Here is a 20,633-nt window from a genome sequence, read left to right as displayed (position 1 = left end):
CCATAACATATCAAATAATAAAATGAGGCATAAACAAGATTTGTTTTTTCCATGATAAAGATATATTCATGGAATGATTATATTCAACATAGGGGCATACGTACTTCTATCTTTTAGATTGGTAAAATCTGGTCGTGAAACTTGGCTGTGAGAAAAATATAGTTGGCCAAATTTGGCTATAACATGGCCCCAAAGAATGTTGAGCCTTGCCTCTGGTATTTACAGTACAGGTATATGCAAGTCATAGTAAACTCATCATTTGTGGACAAGCACACACATGTAGGACTGCGTTTGATTCTTTTTTTCTTCACATATTTCTCCGTTTTCTGTGTGTGTGTGTGTGTGTGTGTGTGTGTTGTGTGTGTGTGTGTGTGCGTGTGTGGTGTGTGTGTGTGTGTGTGTGTGTGTGTGTGTGGAATGTGTGTGACTTAACTTACATTTATTCAAATGTTTGACTATATTTCTTCTAAGGACTCTCGCAGCACTGCTCTACCACGCACTTTCATACATTTCAATCCTTTCATGCTCAGCTTGCAGGCACTACAGTGTAGTTGTCGCTTTATATCAGGTACAAGCTTTCTGGTTGCTAGGAACAAGGACCACAATGAAGCAGGTCCATGTTTGGAAAAACCTTTGTTACAAAGTTAAGGCATAAACTCCATAAATACCATGTGCATAGAAGGCCACTCCATTGCAGCCACTCAGTTATCAGTACAAATGAATGCATACAAACTTTGATATACACACCATTTTCATACAAAAATAATCATTTTATTTCCCAATTGCACAAGTTCAATAATATCACAATCATAGTTTGCCATATCAACAGGGATTATACATGAAATTTTGACATTCAGCATCTTTCACACACTGAAGAGTAAAATCAAAGAGTTTACACGAACAAAAAATATGATATGTCACTTCAAGGAAAAGTGATTCACCATGTACATGGTGCATATGCATTACAACATTTTATGTGATGCATCTATAGAGGATAAAGACAACTTTCTTTAATTTCTATTGTATACCCAACATCTGGTCAACAAATGTTCAGAGACTAATTTGTGATTAGGTTGACCAACCAGGCCATACAAACATTTTGTCCTCTGATTTTGACCTGTTTGTTCTTTATTCTTAAAAGGTTAAATCTTATCAATGCCACCTATAGTATTCATTCTCATTCCAAAGTCCACTCCCTAAAATTAATCAGTATTCATTACAACTAGGATGGCCAAGGTAAATGCTACAAACTTTGATAAGGTTATTGAGAACTTGGAAGGAAAACTGCATGAAAAAAGAGGAACACAGCAAAAGAAAAATATTCAGTGGAACACCACTCTCCAAAATGAGAACACAAATAGAAAGAGACGCATACAAAAGCACCGCACTGAAACCCTGTCAAATATCCCAGACAATGTTAAAGGCAAGGGAAGCTAAAATATACATCACATCTTTTTTTTCTTTTCTTTTTTTTTTCAGTATGATGGCCTGCAGACCGGAAAAGAATTTTATTGCATTTGCCAACCATGCGGGCAGCTATCAACCATACGGCAAAGGCATAAGGTTCATGACATGTGACAATGTCAAGGACAGTACAACAATCACTGCATGAATGCAGACAGATAGAACCCCTCTTGCAACATTAATGCTTTCCGAGAAATGCAAGCATGGGGGGGGGGGGGGGGGGGGGGGGGGAGGGGTGGTTGATACTCGTGTGAACATAAAATACATTCAATTCGGCCTTGATGCAATCTCCCTCTGGAGTCCCTCCATGGTACATGCTGTATATCATTCAGCTACATTGTAACTACCTCTCCAGGAGCTCTGAAGCGGAAGGAGCCCAGCCCGCTGCTTCCAGGCAAGGACAAAGGCCTCATGTTGACTATGACAAACTATATGTAAGGGGGGTTAGGGAAATATCCCCTGGGCAATTACCCCGGACCCTTCCCCTCAACCTAACCCTAACCCAAACTCTGAACCCTTAATCTAACCCTAACCCCAATCTTTACTCTAACCATATCATTAACCAGTATTTTTTTTTTTTTTTTTTTTTTTGGGGGGGGGGGGGGGGGTAATTGCCCAACATGCTGTTCCCAACATGCTGTTCCCAACATGCTGTTGGAAAAGAAATGCCACATCCCAACAGTGATCTACTCAAGAAAATATATTCATAAAACCAGGATGACCAGGGAGATTTCTCTGAATTACTGTCTCTGAATGTAAATAAAGCATGTAGTCATGACACTATCCCAGCTAGACTGATACAAGAATTCATAGCTAGACCATTGTCCCACATTTTCAATCTCTCACTTCTGACAGGAAAAGTTCCAAATATCTTGAAAGTGATTAAAGTAACACCTACATTTTAAAAAGGTTATAAAAAAGAGAACCCTGGAAATTATTGTCCAATATCTGTCCTTCCATTATTTGCAAAGGTTCTAGAAAAAATGGCAAATAATAGATTACAAAATTTCCTAAAAAAGAATGGCAAATTGTATAAACATCAATGTGGCTTTAGAAAGAAAAGATTATTAAGCTGACAGATTTCAATTTGTTAGTTGTAACAAGGTACTCTCTGAGTACAAGACAATACCTTATGGCATACCTCAGGGGTCTGTTTTGGGACCTACTCTTTTCTATTGTATATTAATGATTTTCCAAATTCAAGTGATTATTTTACTTTCAGATTGTTTGCCGATGATTTCATTCTATTTCATACATTTCAAGTCAAAAATTACGAGACAGATTTGGGAGAAGTAACCTTAGAATCAAAGAACATACTATACTGGTGTAATGCCAAATAAAGTGTACTATGAATTTATGAAAGACAAATTACATGCTAATTAGAGGATGAAGATAGGCAATCAATGTACAAGGAAGAGTTCAAATCATGGATACAGATCTCCATGAAGTAGATGTCACAACTTTAATTGGAGTAGACATTGATAGACATTTGACATGGAAAAGTCATATTGCCAAAATCATATTGTGCATACGCAAAAAGGTTGGTGTCCTAGATTGACTGTGAAACTTTGTACCATGAAACATTTTGATTTGCTTATAAATATAAGACATTCATGCAGTCCCATATCACATACACGTGTATATCAACGTTTGAGGTAAAGTTACAAAAGATCTTAATTCTTTATTATTAATTCAAAAAATGGCAATACCCGCGATAACATTCAGTAAATACATGACAAGGTCAGGACCATTATTAAGGGATCTAAAGATACTTGATGTTTATCAACTGCATATACATAATTGTATTATCTATTTGTAGTTTAATGTATGATTTAATTAAACTGAGAATTTGCCCCATACACTGCCACAATATTGTTCTTTGATTCAATATGGTTATAGAACAAGGCAAAAAGAAGATGAGAATCGATATAAATACCAAAATTTAAGACAAGTTCAGCAGCATGGTGACCTAGAGTACTTCAACACACAGTGAAATCTCCAAAGATGTTTTCCTTAGAAGCATCAGTTATGTTTAATAGCTAATAAGCTGAAATTTCCAGCTTTCAAGGACCTACAAGTACACACAATCATTTCGATTTTTAGAGGATGGGATTCATTTGTTAGTCTCAAAACAGGATGTTTGTATATACTGTATCCTCTTCTATTTTTTTTTTTTTTTTTGGTTAATTGTTATATTGGGAACAGATTCCAAGAATCTTGAAGCCTTCAGGAGCTCAGTACTATGGATATAGGACTCTCTCTTTCCTTTTTTCCTTTAATTTTGTCTTTCCCCTAGTCCTTCAAATTGTATCTCCGTTTGCTCGTTTAGTCATGTCATGTTGTTGTGTTTCTGCTATTTTGTTCCATTCTGTCTTAATTATTCTTGTGTTAAGTATTTGTAATTACAGTGAGTATTTTCAAAGAAACTCTTGAGTGGTTCACAATGTACAAGCATTGCTTTTTAGTGGCCCTCTCAGTTCTCTTCCCCCCCCCCATCCCCTCCAAGCATAACTTTGCCAATATGTATGTATATCTCTATTTGTTAATTTTTGTTTCGCACATTCTAATGTATGCTTATGATATAATTTCTGATTTATACTGCGTTGTGTTTTGTTAGAAGAAAAATGAGAATGAAAATAAAATGAACCACACTAAACTGACATCTGGCAGAGATCAGGTCACTCATCCCTCAAGCAGTTTTGTTTTGGATTTTTTTTTTCTGCTTCAAGTCATTATCATCCATGACCACGAGGAGTGAGTAGATAACATGTCATTCCGTTTTACACAAGACGGACAATGAACGCCCGAGAAGAGTGATTGCAAAAGCTCACTTGAGCATCTCTGCTCCAAAGTATAACACTGCCCTCGTAAACCAAAACATTCCCTCAAGACTTCTACATTCTCAGAACTCTTCCCTCCTCATTATTCCGAGTGTGCACACAAAGTGGACGGAATGAACCTTTGCTCACGCTGGGTCATTACTATGGAACTCACTCCCTACATTGATTACTATTATTATTTTTTAATGAGAGTAATATAAGGGTTGTCTATCAAGACTTGTTAACTAAATATGAGGTGAGTGCGAGGAACTGTTAGGCGGTCTGACAGACATAGACATCGAGAACTCTCCCAGAGAAGAGTACTGCAACAGCCATGTTTTACGAAGGACAAAGAATGACTCAAACATGGCTCAATACAATCAGTCAGACCGCAACGCTGCTGTTAATGAGCTCAAATAAAAAATTTATCATACGCGCAGGTTTTTGCGCATGTCCTTCTCAGCACCCGAGATTTTGCGAGATAATTCAGAGACAAAGTGCATGGTCTACGAGATTCACTTATTGACGACATGAAGATCTACTATCCGTGACTAATTGACATGGTTTGTGAATATTTGAAATAATACATAAAATGAGCTTATGATACCATTATTCATATCTCTGCATTATATCGATATTTTCCAAACGACCCTGAGACAAATTAGAACAAGGCTTTCTATTTATTGCCAACCCGACCCGTTCATAGGTTGAATCACCACATGAATGATAGTCAACGTTTTAGATATACTTGTTATAATAGCACAGTAAGAACTGAATTGGTCCCTCGCTTAGAAAACAATAAAGATTGAAAGTCTCGTCAAGTAAAAATCAATTTTTTTGCAATTTGAGATACATGAATGATCATGCGCTCCCAGGGTATCATGACATTAGATTAATTACTCAGCGATGTATACAGTGGATTAATAAGGAATAATTATTCTAATACGAAATAGAGAGCCCCAAAGAACTCATGTGCACAAACTTAGTGCTAGATCTTTTATTATTGATTTGTATGCTATTTATTAATGCACGCTACTCTATCTAGTTGTGCAAACAAAGTTCAAGCCAAAGTTGAACTGTCGATCAGAGTGGAGTGTTGTTCTTGTTGTTTACGTGGAGATCTTAGCTGCTTAGTTGCCTGAACCTGAGCGCGTATACATACATTGTGCGCGCGCACACACACACACACCATAGGGTCCTACACTGTCATCTACATACAGCGTATTACTGTTATGTAAGGTACCGGTACACGTTTACTGTCATTCCGCGAGGTTCGTTCAACTCTCCACTCAGAGGGAATTAACCAATCAGAAACGCGTATTCGCGGCAAACTGAAATCTCGTCAAAAATTAACTGTACAACACAATGATTTATTCGCCAACCTGACCCGTTCATAGAATCAGTCCACATAAAGTCATTATGTTTTCATACAATGATATTTCTTCTTTCATTTTATACCACTTCCATTTTGGTCCACCTTGATTTCGTTGGTCTAGTGTACCCCTTAAGAAAAATGAAAAATATGCAAATTTTGTGTTTTATAATTTCCTTGTTCAGTATATTTTATATGTCATAACCTTTTAAGTGGTCAAATTTCATCAAAGTTCAACTCTTCAGCTTTTTATCGATGTATAAATCATGAAGATTGATAATGTCGTTTAGATTTACAGATACTTTAAAAATGTAGTCTCCCAGCTCATTACGTATTCATGTCCGTGAGGTCCATGCATACGCGTACAATAAATGCGAAGGCTTTTCAGGACGTTGCGGTCTGACTGCAATGGCTCAATACAAGTAGTGAGTCAGTTCAAGCAAGGCAATGCTAGATCCCATCTTTATAAAAAGTCTTTGATCATGATGATAACAAATGCAGAACTAGATGACATGACGAAACAAGTTCTGGAACCTGTCTTCCTCACTTTCTACCAGGTCACCGAAAGATTATTGGAAGATCATCTGGGTTCTAGGAAGTATGCCAAGATGGGAGTGCCTCACCGGGGGACTGTTACAGCCCCCTGGACAGGGTGGGTCCATTACAGGTGGATCATGTATAGCATTGAGACAGTCAGAGTTCTGTCTTCATTCTTTTTTTTTTTTAGATAAACAGAAAGAGATTCATGTAGGTGAATAGTCAAAAAGTTCAGATGAGTAGTATGACATGGTAATAGTTAGTTTCAGTTGTACACTGATAGGGATAAGGCCAACATAAGCTTAAATGTGACCATAAAAGTCCAAAATATTTAACTGCATCTTTGAGAAACACCCCCAGGGCATATTAGAATGAGTGAGTCTTGTCTAGGATATAAAGCTGCAGTATTAGATAGAGGAATACGCTCTCTGGTAGTTATATTTGACTACAATATTAGTGCGGTATTAACTGTTGTTATGACTTTATATGTCTTACGACTTATATATGACTTTATATATCTTACATCTGTTGATATTATATTCTACGTTTACCTCAGATATTATGTACATTTTAAGAGTTAGGCATCATTTTTTCTTTTCATGTTATTTTTACTAGATGGAGCATGCTATTCAATTCAAATTTGAGTGTAAAGAGTGCATTCGAATGGACCACTTCCCAGGAGTCCCTCTACATTGCTGGCTGAAGAGCCTTGAGTCTTGTTACCAGGGTAACCACAGCTCCTCTTTGGAGATGCCTGGAGGATAAGGCAGTCCATATGCTGGACCTTCCTGGTATCTATACCAAAATCCCGGAAGCACTGCAGAAGGGCACTGAATCCCCTCAAGAGCTCATATATGGGCATGTGAATTCCTCTACGTTGTAGGTGATATTGATGATGACCCTGTATTCCACAAGCTCAGAGCCACGTGAGCATGATGGGACGACTTCCACAATCCTCCAAAACATGCTGCCAGCACTCATAAGAGTGATGAAGACCCATGCACAGTGCATCTCTCAAGTAAAACCACAGTAGAGGGATTCATCCTTGAGTGATGACAAGTGCAACAAGTTCACAGAAAGAGTGTTCGCCTACCTTGACCAACTGATGCTTGCGAGGCCAAATTCTACCATCCTTGCTCATGAAGCCACTATCATGTTTTCCCTATAAAACAAGACGGAGGAATGGATAAAGGCGCTTTCTTCAAAAGGAACAATGCACATCACTAATACTGCTGGAAAGCAATAACGGAAACTTCAGGACGCCTTCAGGTTTCAGGTTTATTTACCTTGACCCTTGCCGCAATTTTGCATCCCCTCAAAGATAAAGATTACCACATTTCTGTTTCACATACAAACTCAATTTTCCCACTCACAACAGAACACCCGTCTTCTTCTTTCAATTGAAATGGAGGGAGTTCTTCCAAGAGAACCAGGAAAACAAATTTCCTAAAAGCTGTTGGTGTCGACTTTATACATGTATGCCACTGCCTGGTAGATGTTCAAGCGCTGGGTCTAATAAACAAGCTTGTTACTGCTCCTCTGTGGCAAGTCATCGAATCAGGCCACATCGTCAATATGAATGAACATTACACGAACTTGCATGCATGTTTCATGAAGTGGGCTAATGACGCGAGTCGACCTGACGAATCGAGTCAGTTCATGCGCAACGAAGCTGTGCTGTTCAAAGGAAAACAAAACCCTGATGATGCCATCTTTGAATCTTTGGTGGAGCAATATGCAGCACTAGATCACACTAAACTGTTTAAAAGAAAAAATATTGGAATTGTTCTAACCAGTGATATGGATAAGGTGGATTATTTGCAGTTTAAATAAAATATTATCAATTCTATTATGAAATCATCAATTCATGAATTGTTTTCTTTTATTCTCATTATAATGATTGTGGATGGTGGCATTATTGACTTCCCCATTACATTTACCAGAAGACACAATCACAATACCTGGTAGATGTTCAAGCGCTGGGTCTAATAAACAAGCTTGTTACAGCTCCTCTGTGGCAAGCCATTAACCCTATTCTAACTGGGCTATTTGAGACCACGTTTTTACTGAGGGGGGGGGGGGGGGGGGTCAATTTGACCCCCCCTTCAGATCTCGGCCGCCGATCGTGCGATCGCCGCGAAATTGTGCCTGGAGATAGAGCTGGATGTCAACTACAAGATTACATTGTAATACAATAGAAAAATATTGCCTTTCTATTTTTAATAAATTAATTATGCAAATTTGTGCATGAAATCATATTTTCACCTATAACTCCATCAAAAAGACTGGAGGATTGCTAAATTTTTGTGTCAGAATTCCTCAAGACACATCAAACAATTTTCATGTAAAAAGATAGCACAATCGATATCAATTTGTTTTGTTTTTTATTGTTTTGTTAATTTCTTATGTATTTTATTGTTTTTTCGACCTTTTGTTTTCTATTGTTTTTTTTGCCAAAATTTGTTGCAGGCACTTTTTCAGGCTTATCTACACTAGAATTGATTAATTTCAATGATTAAAAATTGAAATAATCTAATTTGTATCAATTTAACCAAAAAACACAATTTGCATTGGATTTGCACACGATATCATGAATTTGAGCTGTTTTTTTGTTGACATGCATATGCAAAACATTACGTAACTTCAAAATGGTGTACCCCGGACGTCGCAAATTTGGTCTCAAAATATGCGGGAGACTTCGATGAAAAAAGTCGTGAAACGACGCGGCAAAATCTTTGCGCGTTGCGAAATCGTGGCGCGAAACGTCGAGGGGGGGGGGTCAATTTGACCCCCCAGTTAGAATAGGGTTAATGAACCAGGCCACATCGTTGATATGAATGAACATTACACAAACTTGCATGCATGCTTCATGAAGAGGGCTAATGACGCGAGTCGACATACCGAATCGAGTCAGTTCATGCGCAATGAAGCTGTGCTGTTCGAAGGAAAACAAAACCCTGATGATGCCATCTTTGAATCTTTGGTGGAGCAAAATGCAGCACTAGATCACACTAAACTGTTTAAAAGAAAAAATATTGGAATTGTTCTAACCAGTGATATGGATAAGGTGGATTATTTGCAGTTTAAATAAAATATTATCAATTCTATTATGAAATCATCAATTCATGAATTGTTTTCTTTTATTCACATTATAATGATTTGTGGATGGTGGCATTATTGACTTCCCCATTACATTTACCAGAAGACACAATCACAATACCTGGTAGCTGCTCGAGCGCTGGGTCTAATAAACAAGCTTGTTACAGCTCCTCTGTGGCAAGCCATTAATGAACCAGGCCACATCGTTGATACAAATGAACATTACACGAACTTGCAGGCATGTTTCATCATGTGGGCCGATGATGCGAGTCGACCTGACGAATCGAGTCCGTTCATGCGCAATGACGCTGTGCTGTTCGAAGGGAAACAAACCCTGATGATCTTATCTTTGTGTGTTTGTTGAAGCAAATTACAGCACTAAATCACACTTAAATTGTTTTTATTTTATATTGGAATTGTTCTAACCAGTGATATCGATAAGGTAGCTTATTTACAGTTTGAATAAAATATTGTCAATTTTACTATGAAAATCATCAATTCATGAATTGTTTTCTTTTATTCTCAGTATAATGATTTGTGGATGGTGGCATTTTTTAGTTCCCCATTACATTTACCAGAAGACACAATCACAAAACCTGGTAGCTGCTCGAGTGCTGGGTCTAATAAAGAAGCTTGTTACAGCTCCTCTGTGGTAAGTAATTAATGAACTAGGCCACATCGTCGATATGAATGAACATTACATGACCTTGCACACATGTTTCATCATGTGGGCTAATGACGCGAGTCGACCTGACAAATCAAGTCCGTTTATGCTCAACGAAGCTGTCCTGTTTGAAGGGAAACAAAACCCTGATGATCCTATCTTTGTGTCTTTGGTGAGGCAAGTCAATATCCTGGACCTTCCTGGCATGTATTCCGAACTCCAGGAAGCACAACAGAAGGGTACTGAATCCCTTCAAGAGCTCATAAATGGGCATGTGAACTCCTCTAGGTGATACTGATGAAGACCCTGTATTCCACGAGCTCACGGAGCCACATGAGCATGATGGGACGACTTCCATAATCCTCCAAAACATGCTGCCAGCACTCGCACAAGTAGCAAAGACCCATGCATTGTGCATCCCTCAAGTAAAACCGCAGCCGAGGGTTTCATCCTCGAGTGATGACAAGCGCAACAAGTTCACAGAAAGAGTGTTCGACTACCTTGACCAACTGATGCTTGCGAGGCCAAATTCTACCATCCTTGATCATGAAGCCACTATCATGTTTTCCCTATAAACAAGACGGAGGAATGGATAAAGGCGCTTTCTTCAGAAGGAACAATGCACATCACTAATACTGCTGGAAAGCAATAATGGAAACTTCAGGACACCTTCAGGTTTCAGGTTTATTTACCTTGACCCTTGCTGCAATTTTGCATCCCCTCAAAGATAAAGATTACCACATTTCTGTTTTACATACAAACTCAATTTTCCCACTCACAACAAAACACCCATCTTCTTCTTTCAATTGAAATGTAGGGAGTTCTTCCAAGAGAACCAGGAAAACAAATTTCCTAAAAGCAGTCGGTGCCGACTTTATACATGTAAGCCACTACCTGGTAGATGTTCAAGCGCTGGGTCTAATAAACAAGCTTGTTACTGCTCCTCTGTGGCAAGTCATCGAATCAGGCCACATCGTCAATATGAATGAACATTACACGAACTTGCATGCATGCTTCATGAAGTGGGCTAATGACGCGAGTCGACCTGACGAATCGAGTCAGTTCATGCGCAACGAAGCTGTGCTGTTCGAAGGAAAACAAAACCCTGATGATGCCATCTTTGAATCTTTGGTGAAGCAAATGCAGCACTAGATCACACTAAACTGTTTAAAAGAAAAAATATTGGAATTGTTCTAACCAGTGATATGGATAAGGTGGATTATTTGCAGTTTAAATAAAATATTATCAATGCTATTATGAAATCATCAATTCATGAATTGTTTTCTTTAATACTCATTACAATAATTTGTGGATGGTGGAGTTTTTGACTCCCTAATATTACACTTACCAGAAGACACAATCACAGTTCTCCTTCAAATTAAAATTGAAGTAGGTACCTCTGCATTTGCTTGATTTTTCTTAATGTTCAACCTTTTTTAATCATGGACTATCATGATATTAACTTAACTTAGTTGCCTAGTGACTCTAACATATGAGATTTGTATTAGTCGTATCGTGTGCTGTTGTGCCAAGATTTATGACCATAAAGAACGTGCATTGAAGCGCATTCACATACTTTGTGTGTTTCTCAGCGATTTTCAAAATTTTGGCTTATAACCAATTGCATGGGCAATAAAAATGAGGACAATTTCAAAATGCTCAAAGTGTAGTAAGTTTAAATCACTGCTTAAAAATTATCTATTAATTACTCAATCTTAATTTTCATTGTTGTTGTTATATATGTACATCATGCTGTATTCCAATTTAATATAATTCCATATCAATACACGTAGAAATGTCAGTATTAAGTGCTATAAAGTGTTATTTATTATCATAATTTACATATATCATTTTGCACTTTATTCTCTTTTACTCAATGACGTAGGTCATAGATGAAGTTTAATGTCATATTTTAAGAAATAGGGAATTTCACTTGTTTGCATGTATGTTATCAGCATTTATCACCATTTTCGGTCAATGTACACATTCTCAATCCGCATAGAGTGCTTACTTCCACGTCTGCGATAAGTGCATAAACAGGGAGATCACTCACATGAACGGCGGAGGAGGTTCACCACGGTGAGCGGTCTAATAATTAACAGCCTCTGCAGGCAAGCTGTCTAAACGAGTAATATACAAGGTATGGAAAATTCCAGGATAAACATTAGTACTTGAACCAGTACACAATGCATTGTGACAGTGGTGATAACAAGGTCCTATATCAATTGTTTATCATTTGTTCTACTTCGAATTCAAAGGCCAAATTCTCATCTGAGTTCTCATTTGTGTGAAAAACGTAATTTGTTGAATAATCCTGTACTATAACCATTGTAACATTTACACATTTAGATACAAATCTTAACTTCCCTCCACTTCAACATCATATACTTTGATGTAAACAAACCCATGTCACATTAGGAATATGAAATAAGTTTTCAGGATTCCATCCTGCATATAACTATTCAGAGGATCTAGGAAACCAATCAGACCTTACAACCTGACAAAACTAATGCTGCATTCTTTATGATCCCAAAATACTAAATGTACGTAATTAAATTCTCCCTCTATACAGTAGGACTACTGACCAACTCATCAGTGACCCCATGGTATCGTCCCTTGCTCCCACATGGATCCTGGCAGAAGAAGCAAAGGCAGGCAGGCATCAGGGAGACAGGGGTGGGGTAGGTGAGATGACATATGATGAGTATGATGGCAGCCAAGAGAGACAACTACCACAATATGTATAAAAGCTGCTGTTGCCATGGCAACAGATTCCTAAATGCTCACTAAAGTCTTTCTCAACTTAATATTACATCTATAACCACATGTACTGAATTTCAACTGAATTGCTTTAAAACAGAGAGTAGTTTGATCCACAACATTTGCATAATTTTCTAGGAAAATTTGCTATAACCACGGCAACGCAATGTCAAATGTCTTGGACATCTGCATATGATAGTTGTCACAAATGCCAAATTTCAGGTCAATTGCTCAAAAAATGATGGAGTTATTTGATCCACAAGAGATTTCAATGGACCGACCACCTGTCCACCCGACCTCAGACTGATTTCTATATACCCCCATACACACTATGTATAGGTGGGGTATAATCAAACAAGCCATGAGTAAAAGAAGCCGTGCTTCTCTATTCGTCTCAAATAATTTTGATGACTGTACCGCAATTAATGTGCAAATTACTGCAATTAAAGTTACTTCATGCAAACACAGCAAGTATCAACACGTAACAATTTCTACTTCTTTTTTAGTCATCACGAGTAAAGATCCAATGCGGCCTGAGTGATATCAAACAATATTCTCTTCATTTCTTGTGTCATTCTGAACCAAAGTTTTGTCATTCCAGTGAAATATCCACAGTCATGTTAATGTAACTATAGTGTCATTCATAACTCAAAATCAAAGTCACACACTGAAGATGAAGAGTTGAAATTCAAGCACCATTATGGAATACCTTTCATTCTAGTCCCTTACAACTGAACTCACATCCAATATTTTTACCAAAATGTACCTAATGTCTATATCCTGATGCTCTCCGTTGTCACGACAATGACAGCCTGTCTTCTATCCATGCCTGCAATTTCTCAAGCTCTTCTCTGTTCATCTCGTGGCATAGTCTAGGATACGAGTGAAACTCGACATCCACCCCTCCCTCCTGCAACTTTGTCGTCGTGGAAACGCCCCACTGATGCAGCACCAGTTCGTCCCGCTCCCCATGGCACGCAAACAGAGGAGGTTTCACCTCTGCACTAGCTCCTGCCAAGTCCTGTCCACAAAAGACAAAACATTTTGAGGAAGTTAAAAAGAATGCATCATACAACCTCCTGGGCATTCATTTCAGGCAGGTGTCTTGTGGAAGAAGACATCTGCGCATGTTCCTCATGGAAGTAGCCTTTTTTTCTTTCTTTTTTTTGCAAAATTCTGCAACTTTCCACATTCTGTCACAATGTAGTACAATGTAGAAGAACAAACCATGTCAAACTTCTGTTCATATTGGCATCAGGTTTGGCAAATGGGAAAAAAACACCACAATATTTCATTCAATTCACTTTCCAAATATTCTTTGAATGCTGTAGTCACGTCCCATTTGTTTTAAGATGAAGGATGTACATGCATTAGGTTATCCCTACAGCACAACTGTGAGTTGAATGCAGTCATGTGTCAACTAAACTAGCAGTCATGTCAAACTACAATATTTTCTCTGTTGAATTCCCAAAAGATGTATGGCAAAATTAAAAGTGAGTAGTACATGTAGGATAAAAACCTACTTGTTTTCTCTAAATCTCACAAATAGTTGCAAAATTTGACAACCAAACTGCTGTGGGCATCAGATAGTATACAGCTTTCCAAGTCTTCATATTAACTTGTATCAGTTGTCTGAAAAAAAAGACAGTACACTCTCACTATCTACCGTATGTCTACAAAAAAAAATTACAATGGGACCCTCCGCAATGACATCTTTAAAAATAGTGAATCGATCTAAATACAAATTCAGGGTATGAAACTATAACTCATTGCCCACATCTTACTGTACAGAAAACCCCATTCAAGTTGCTTCAGTGGTCAAAGAGAAATGAGGAATTTTGTAGAGGATGTCAGGAATCTCTTCCCTCCAAGTTCTGTCTATTGCATTCACACACAAGAGCATCACAGTACTAAAATGAGAAGAATCAGACTCGTGACATGCTTTACAAAAATCTACATTTCTCTGTGACCGCTTAACCAAATTGAATGGGGTTTTCTGCAAATTAGAGCTAAAATGTCATATTTCAAAACCCTGAAGTAGCATTTAGACAGGTCAATCATATTGGGTGTTATCAATTCGAAAATCTGATTGTAATTTTTTTGGGGGACATACTGTATAGTTGCCTTCCTTGGTTGTTTGAGATGCATGCAACATCTTTCCATGAACTGAAGTAAGTATGTCCTATTTCTCTGGACAAATGATGAAATAAGCCTTGTGTTTTACGAAGTATCACATCTATTGAGCTTTAATACTACTGTTTCAGGTCTCCTGCTACTCTGTGATTTTAATTGTCACTTACTATAAAACCTTGTGAACACCAGTGTACAAAAAAAAAGAAGAAGAATAAATTAAGATATCAGTTCAGGCACAATACCTTGTAAACTATGGAGTTGTCATTTAAGAATGAAGACAGGGCAAAGACCCCAGCGAGTTCCCTCTGAAACCTGTAGGCGACATGAAGAGCAAGACAGCCACCCATGGAAAATCCTCCTATGGAAATAAAAATAGATAACATCAACATGCAGGACATTAGACAGGTTTCTTTGTCAGCATACTGCAGGGGACCATGTTGCACTACGTCGCATAAAATGGTATACGAGTGTGTATGTATAAAGGAGTCGGCTAAGTCTAACATTTGAGTCTGCAGTTTATCTCCCTCCTTCAACCTCAGCAAGTATCAAAGCACTTGTGAAGTATTATATCATTTCTCTACTGAAGTCTTTGTCACAGTGCCTAAACAGCCTACTACATAACACTTACTCTTCTGAACGCCTATCCACTTTAACACTTGAATACCATATTATACACAGTGGGTCAGGGAAATAGCACACAGCAAAGAAAACTGGCTAGCTTTGTACTAGCAAGTACTATAAAACGAGGAATGTTCGTGGCATTTTAATTTCGTGAATTTCGCGAGCAGCAACATTCGCGAAATTAAAATGCACGCGAAGGTTCTTACCTACACAATATGCATTGGATGCCAGTGGCAAGTCACGCAAATTTCATGCTGCGAGAAAGGCCATCGGCTCCTTTTCGCGAAATTTTCATGCCAAGAATATACCGTGTTTTACAGTAGATAAGCCTCCAGCACATCCATTATACATGTACACCAATTTTTGTTAGGCCTAGTTAGTACCTTGTGAGGAATAATTTCAAACAATTGGATACCATTGTCCTGGTAACTCATAGGCATAACAATTAAGACATGATTTTTAAATTTCCATAATTGCTGAAATGACAACCTTAACACACTTTCAATCCATAACAGAATGAATTTAAATCAAACAAAACAATGATGATTTGGCTTACACTAAATTCATGAATAGAGACAGATTCAGAAAATGTTAAATGACAGAAGATGTAACCATACTTAATCAGGTTAAAAAAATCGGGATAAAATGCTGAAAAAAAGATTTCATCAGGTGATATCATCTTCATCCAAATAATGGTTATAAATAACAAAATGCATCCCATTAATATATACTAAAGTAAGATAATGCTAAGAAGTGTAAGGTATTCCAAGTCCCTGACTGAAGGTTACAGGATGACCTTTAGTAACACACCCTCTCTCACTCTGCTATAGCCGCAAGTTATCACTCTCCAGAGTAAACATTTAACCCATGATCCCATCAGACCCCTAAATTGTGTATCATGCAGAGTTTCATGCTTGGAACTCAACTGCCATATTTCAGCGGCCTGAATAAAGCCAAGCTACCCCACTATGTGAACTGGTAATGAAAGTAATTTGGTGCCAATACTACATCAACAGAGAAGTAAGAAAGAAATACAATTCAAGGCTGCCAACCTTGAATTAAAGTTTCAGGGAGGGTTGAAGCTCCCTCCCCCCCCCCCCCCCCACCCCTTCTATGGCAGAAGCTTTGACAATTTTACATTCTAACCCGTTGAGGACGAGTAGTCCCCCCCCCCCCCCCCCCCCCCGTATACTCGGGTAGGTGTCTATGGGAAATGCGTGTTTTAGCAAAATCAAACCATCCTCAACGGGTTAAATGTAGCATGCTCCTGAATACTTCAGTCATGATTTCAACATATGCCTGCACCTGCAGAATAGTCTTAAAACTTTTGGCTCAGGCAGGTAGAATGTTTCGAATATCTGAAATTTAGGAGACTGTTGTCTTTTATAATTTTTTTTCTTTTTTTTTGGGGGGGGGGTATTTTGGGGTCTTGGGAAGAGAATTTTTTTTTATCAGAGTGAGATGGTTAGATTTTGGTAACTCAAGTCTTCACTGATGGCGAGAGAACTAGCAGCCCTAAAAAAGTGTATGGGAGATGGTCAATTTGAGAGGTTACAGGTATACATTTGTCTAACATACTTCAACTATTACTATACCTAGGATTATCTTTTTCTTGGGAACCCCCTGGTCTACCTCCTGCTGGATGAGTTTGCCGATCTCCTCACACATGGGATTGATGGTCTCAAGATCCTCTGGGACATTTGGAGCGATCTTCCTCCGGTCGAACCAGACATTACTTGGAGCCCCCATCATTGGCGTGTAGGGTCTAGACAAAGAGATTGAAATTTGAAAGTTCTAAAAAAGAGAGAGAGATAGAAAAACTTCCCAATCTTACTATCTTAGCTTGATTACTACAATAAGATACGCTACCATTTCATCAAAATCTAAAGGTTGATGATAAAAGTTACAGTTTGATATGAAACAAAGTTGCTTCTTCTTGCTTGTGGTCTGTCTGTCTGATCTGTCATCTTGAGTCTTATGCAGTGAAGACTGCGTCCTTCAGCCAGGACCTGGCAGCAGGGGTGAGGCTACGAAGGGCAGTCCATCCTCCCGCCAGGCGATGGATGGTGCAGTCCTCTACCAGGTGATCTGCTGTCTGTATTTCCCCGCAGTCGCATCTGTCTGTCTCTGAAAGTTCCACACTATGTTCTGATTCTTTTCACTATGAACTATTCTCTGCTAGCACATGTGCTAACTTTTGGTTCTCCCTTTAAGATGTCTTTATTTCTAATTAGTGTCATGCAGATATGTTAGTTAACAAAAAAATTTTTCTTCTTATCAAAATAAGATGATGAAGGGCAACTTGTACACCAGTTGCAATAAAAGCCAACTCAACATAAGAATCACTAATTTGATCACCAGGATCGAATCTGTGCTCACTTGGTCCATGCAGAGATACAAGGTAAGTACCCCTTACCTTAGTGGTGCTGTTGGAAATATTGTTCTGGCTTTTGAGAATGAAAACCTCTTTCCAAGTACACTGGAGAGCCAATCTTGTAAGCCATCGGCAGTATCACCTGTGAAAGGAGAAATGCAAGCAATGAAAGTAGAAGAGGACATAAACAAAGAAAACAAGATTAACATCTTGATTGATCCCGACAGATATCACACCATTTGCAGATGAAACAAAGAGCCAGCTTTGCATAGCGCTTCAAAATTGTTCTAAAATGTGAATTCGGGACAAAACCATTGTTCAAATATAAGCAATAATTGTTCTATACAAAATGTGAACAATAGTTATAACAGTAATACTGTAAAATGAGGAATGTCCGAGTGCATTTTAATTTCGCAAATTTTGCACGCCAAGATCTCGCAAAATTAAAATGCGCGTGAAAGTTCTTGTCTACACTAGCTATATATATACATTGAATGCCAGTGCAGTGGCAGTTAATAGCAGAAAGTTTGTGCCGCAAAAAAGGCTGTTGGTTCCAATTCGCAAAAACTTCATGCCGCCAATATATCATGTTTTACAGTAAACTGTTTCTAGAATAACCGTGTACAGTTACAGGCTGAGAAAAAATAGTGATATTCACTTTACTGCAAAATCTTATTATATACCATGAACTATACTATGAAGATTACAAATATGTGTATTCCATCTTTAATACTTTTCTTAGATTCAGAAGACCTAGTTTCATTTGTGGAAATTAAATTTAAGCAGAAAAGTGATAAAACCATGCTTTCCAGGATGCTATGGTACAGTGTTAAAAATTTTCACAAACATTTGCACAAATTTCTGGGACTATCGACGTATTGTTTTACTACTGTAAAAGTGGAAATTTTCACACAACCAGAAACTAGCGCGAAAATATGAGCATGGGAATATTTTTGCTTGCGATATGTTCCTGTGCGTGATGTCTTGATTCTGCTTTATTAAAAACACTCGAAACTGTTGTTGTTGTTGTTGTTGTTCATTTTCCATCTGTGAAGATGGCTGGATAGCCCATAAACTCTTATGCAGCCAAGCACGAAAAATTAGTCGTGTCAAAATATCCACTTTTACAGTGATGTTCTATCATTCAGTGAAATCTCATTTCATTTAACAAACTAGAAATGCACTCTGAGAGCGCAGACCTCTGCCAAGCATGCAGCTCATTTCCACCACTGATTTTTTTCTTCCATAAAGATGTCAGTGATTTCCACCCATATGTAATTATAGCAAGTCACCCGATTTCCCAATATAGAGGCTTTTGTTACGTCATAAACCCTCAGCTGCATGGCGCGCCTCACCCGAGCAGAAACTAGAGCACAGGCACATTAGTGCGCGCATGCAAACCTCCAATACGCCCGGCCAGAACTCCAAAGTTCATTGACCCTAGGCCTACCTGGCAAAATATTAAAAATCCTTCATAAATTCCCCCAAAATTCTCGGATCACTACCAAAAGTTAATCGTTTGTTCGTGTTGTTACTTGTGTCATCCTCCACCTTTCCTGCAAGTTTTATCCAAATCCGTTTCCTACTTTTTGAGTTATTTTGCACACGGACAAACTAACTAACAAACCAACGGTAAACGAAAACATAACTCCTCCCTTGGCGGAGGTAATAGATAAGCAAAATATGGCCAACATAAAAACGTTCAAAATGAATCTTCAGATTGCTCAGCAACACGGCGGCGTCCAACACCGATCATCATCTATGAAAAGGCACAAGATGCAAGTGCACCTGTGGAATTCTTTTGTACATCGATAGAAATCTGACAACTGATAACAGCCAGGCAGTTGGAACTCCATCTAGAAGTCTAGGCCATTATAAAACCTCCTTGAATTGAAGTGACTGAATGAGTGCAGCTACGCATCAGACTCGATCTCGTAGATTTACGCCAAAGCTAAAAAGACGCGTTCCCACTCAGACTGTCATCATTTTTATACAAATCCTTACCAGATCCGTGAAGAAAGATCACACTTGAAGCATGTGAACACGATGCTGGTATAATGTCAAACTTGAGCCTTGTTAGAGACATTTTCGGTCCCTGTTTTTCATTCCGTTCAGTTCACACTCTCACGATACAGGCAGCAACATCGTGTAGACATATGAAGAGAAAAAACATGTGATTCCGATTACAGCTGTTGGTCAAGCGTACATGCAGCGCATACTCTGTAGTGTATTGTATGCAGTGCAGTACAGTACAGTGCGAGCCGAGATCTGTGATGATCCCGATCGCATGGCGCATTCTGCGCATGCCCATACCAATTGCCGTGACAACAAATTACGATTTACAACGGAATGCATCTTGGGCCTCGCTGATAATTTGATATTCCAAGAGTTTTAGCCACACAAGAAGGTATGTATGTGGTATGGATTAGTCAGCCTCTCTGTTTTACTATCATTAGAGTATGTCAAGGCCTCTGCACATGAGCATATACCAGATTTATAGTGATCGAAGGGAGGGAAGGTGGCTCTTCAAAGTTCACCGTTTATCGTTGAGCGCAGTAGTCTCCCTAGGCGAGATTGCAGCTTCGCCGCACACAACCGACGACCCCGCCGCAGCTCCCCGAGGTTGGATGTGTGTGCTGCCTCTGCTCTGCTCTGCTCTGCTACGCTACGTGTGCTCTGCTGCCCTAGGACAGCTCGACAGTAGCGTCGCGTCTACTACTAACATTGAATAGCCTACTCGCATGCATGGATTGGGAATGGGGGTTTAGCAGGTGGCCGATGGTTAACTAC

General features: G+C 38.7%; 1 protein-coding gene across 1 annotated transcript; it reads right to left on the bottom strand.

Annotated features, from left to right (window-relative positions):
- Nucleotides 1-13,487: 13,487 nt before the first annotated feature.
- On the bottom strand, nt 13,488-19,929 carry LOC139735731 (lysophospholipase-like protein 1). Its single transcript, XM_071646480.1, has 5 exons — nt 19,848-19,929; nt 17,886-17,985; nt 17,065-17,234; nt 15,091-15,206; nt 13,488-13,736 (listed from the first exon to the last, which is right to left on the bottom strand). Exons 1-5 carry the CDS (start codon nt 19,927-19,929, stop codon nt 13,512-13,514), a joined length of 693 nt encoding a protein of 230 aa, XP_071502581.1. The 3' UTR covers nt 13,488-13,511.
- Between the last annotated feature and the right edge of the window lie 704 nt (nt 19,930-20,633).

The sequence above is a fragment of the Diadema antillarum genome, unplaced genomic scaffold (genome assembly GCF_040938485.1).
Source record: "Diadema antillarum isolate AM-2024a unplaced genomic scaffold, OU_Dant_1.0 seq00000595_RagTag, whole genome shotgun sequence".
Classification (NCBI taxonomy): domain Eukaryota; kingdom Metazoa; phylum Echinodermata; class Echinoidea; order Diadematoida; family Diadematidae; genus Diadema; species Diadema antillarum.
The sequence above is the reverse complement of the archived record's forward strand: the minus strand, read 5'-3'. Positions and strand labels throughout refer to the sequence as shown.

What these genes read in the sequence shown, in the direction of transcription:
- LOC139735731 (XM_071646480.1), bottom strand. Translation starts at nt 19,929, where the DNA reads ATGTCTCTAACAAGGCTCAAGTTTGACATTATACCAGCATCGTGTTCA. An exon ending in CAAGAAAAAGATAATCCTAG is followed by an intron (nt 15,207 to 17,064) that starts GTATAGTAATAG and finishes TTATTTCCATAG; the next exon opens with GAGGATTTTCCATGGGTGGC. An exon ending in ACAACTCCATAGTTTACAAG is followed by an intron (nt 13,737 to 15,090) that starts GTATTGTGCCTG and finishes TTTTGTGGACAG; the next exon opens with GACTTGGCAGGAGCTAGTGC.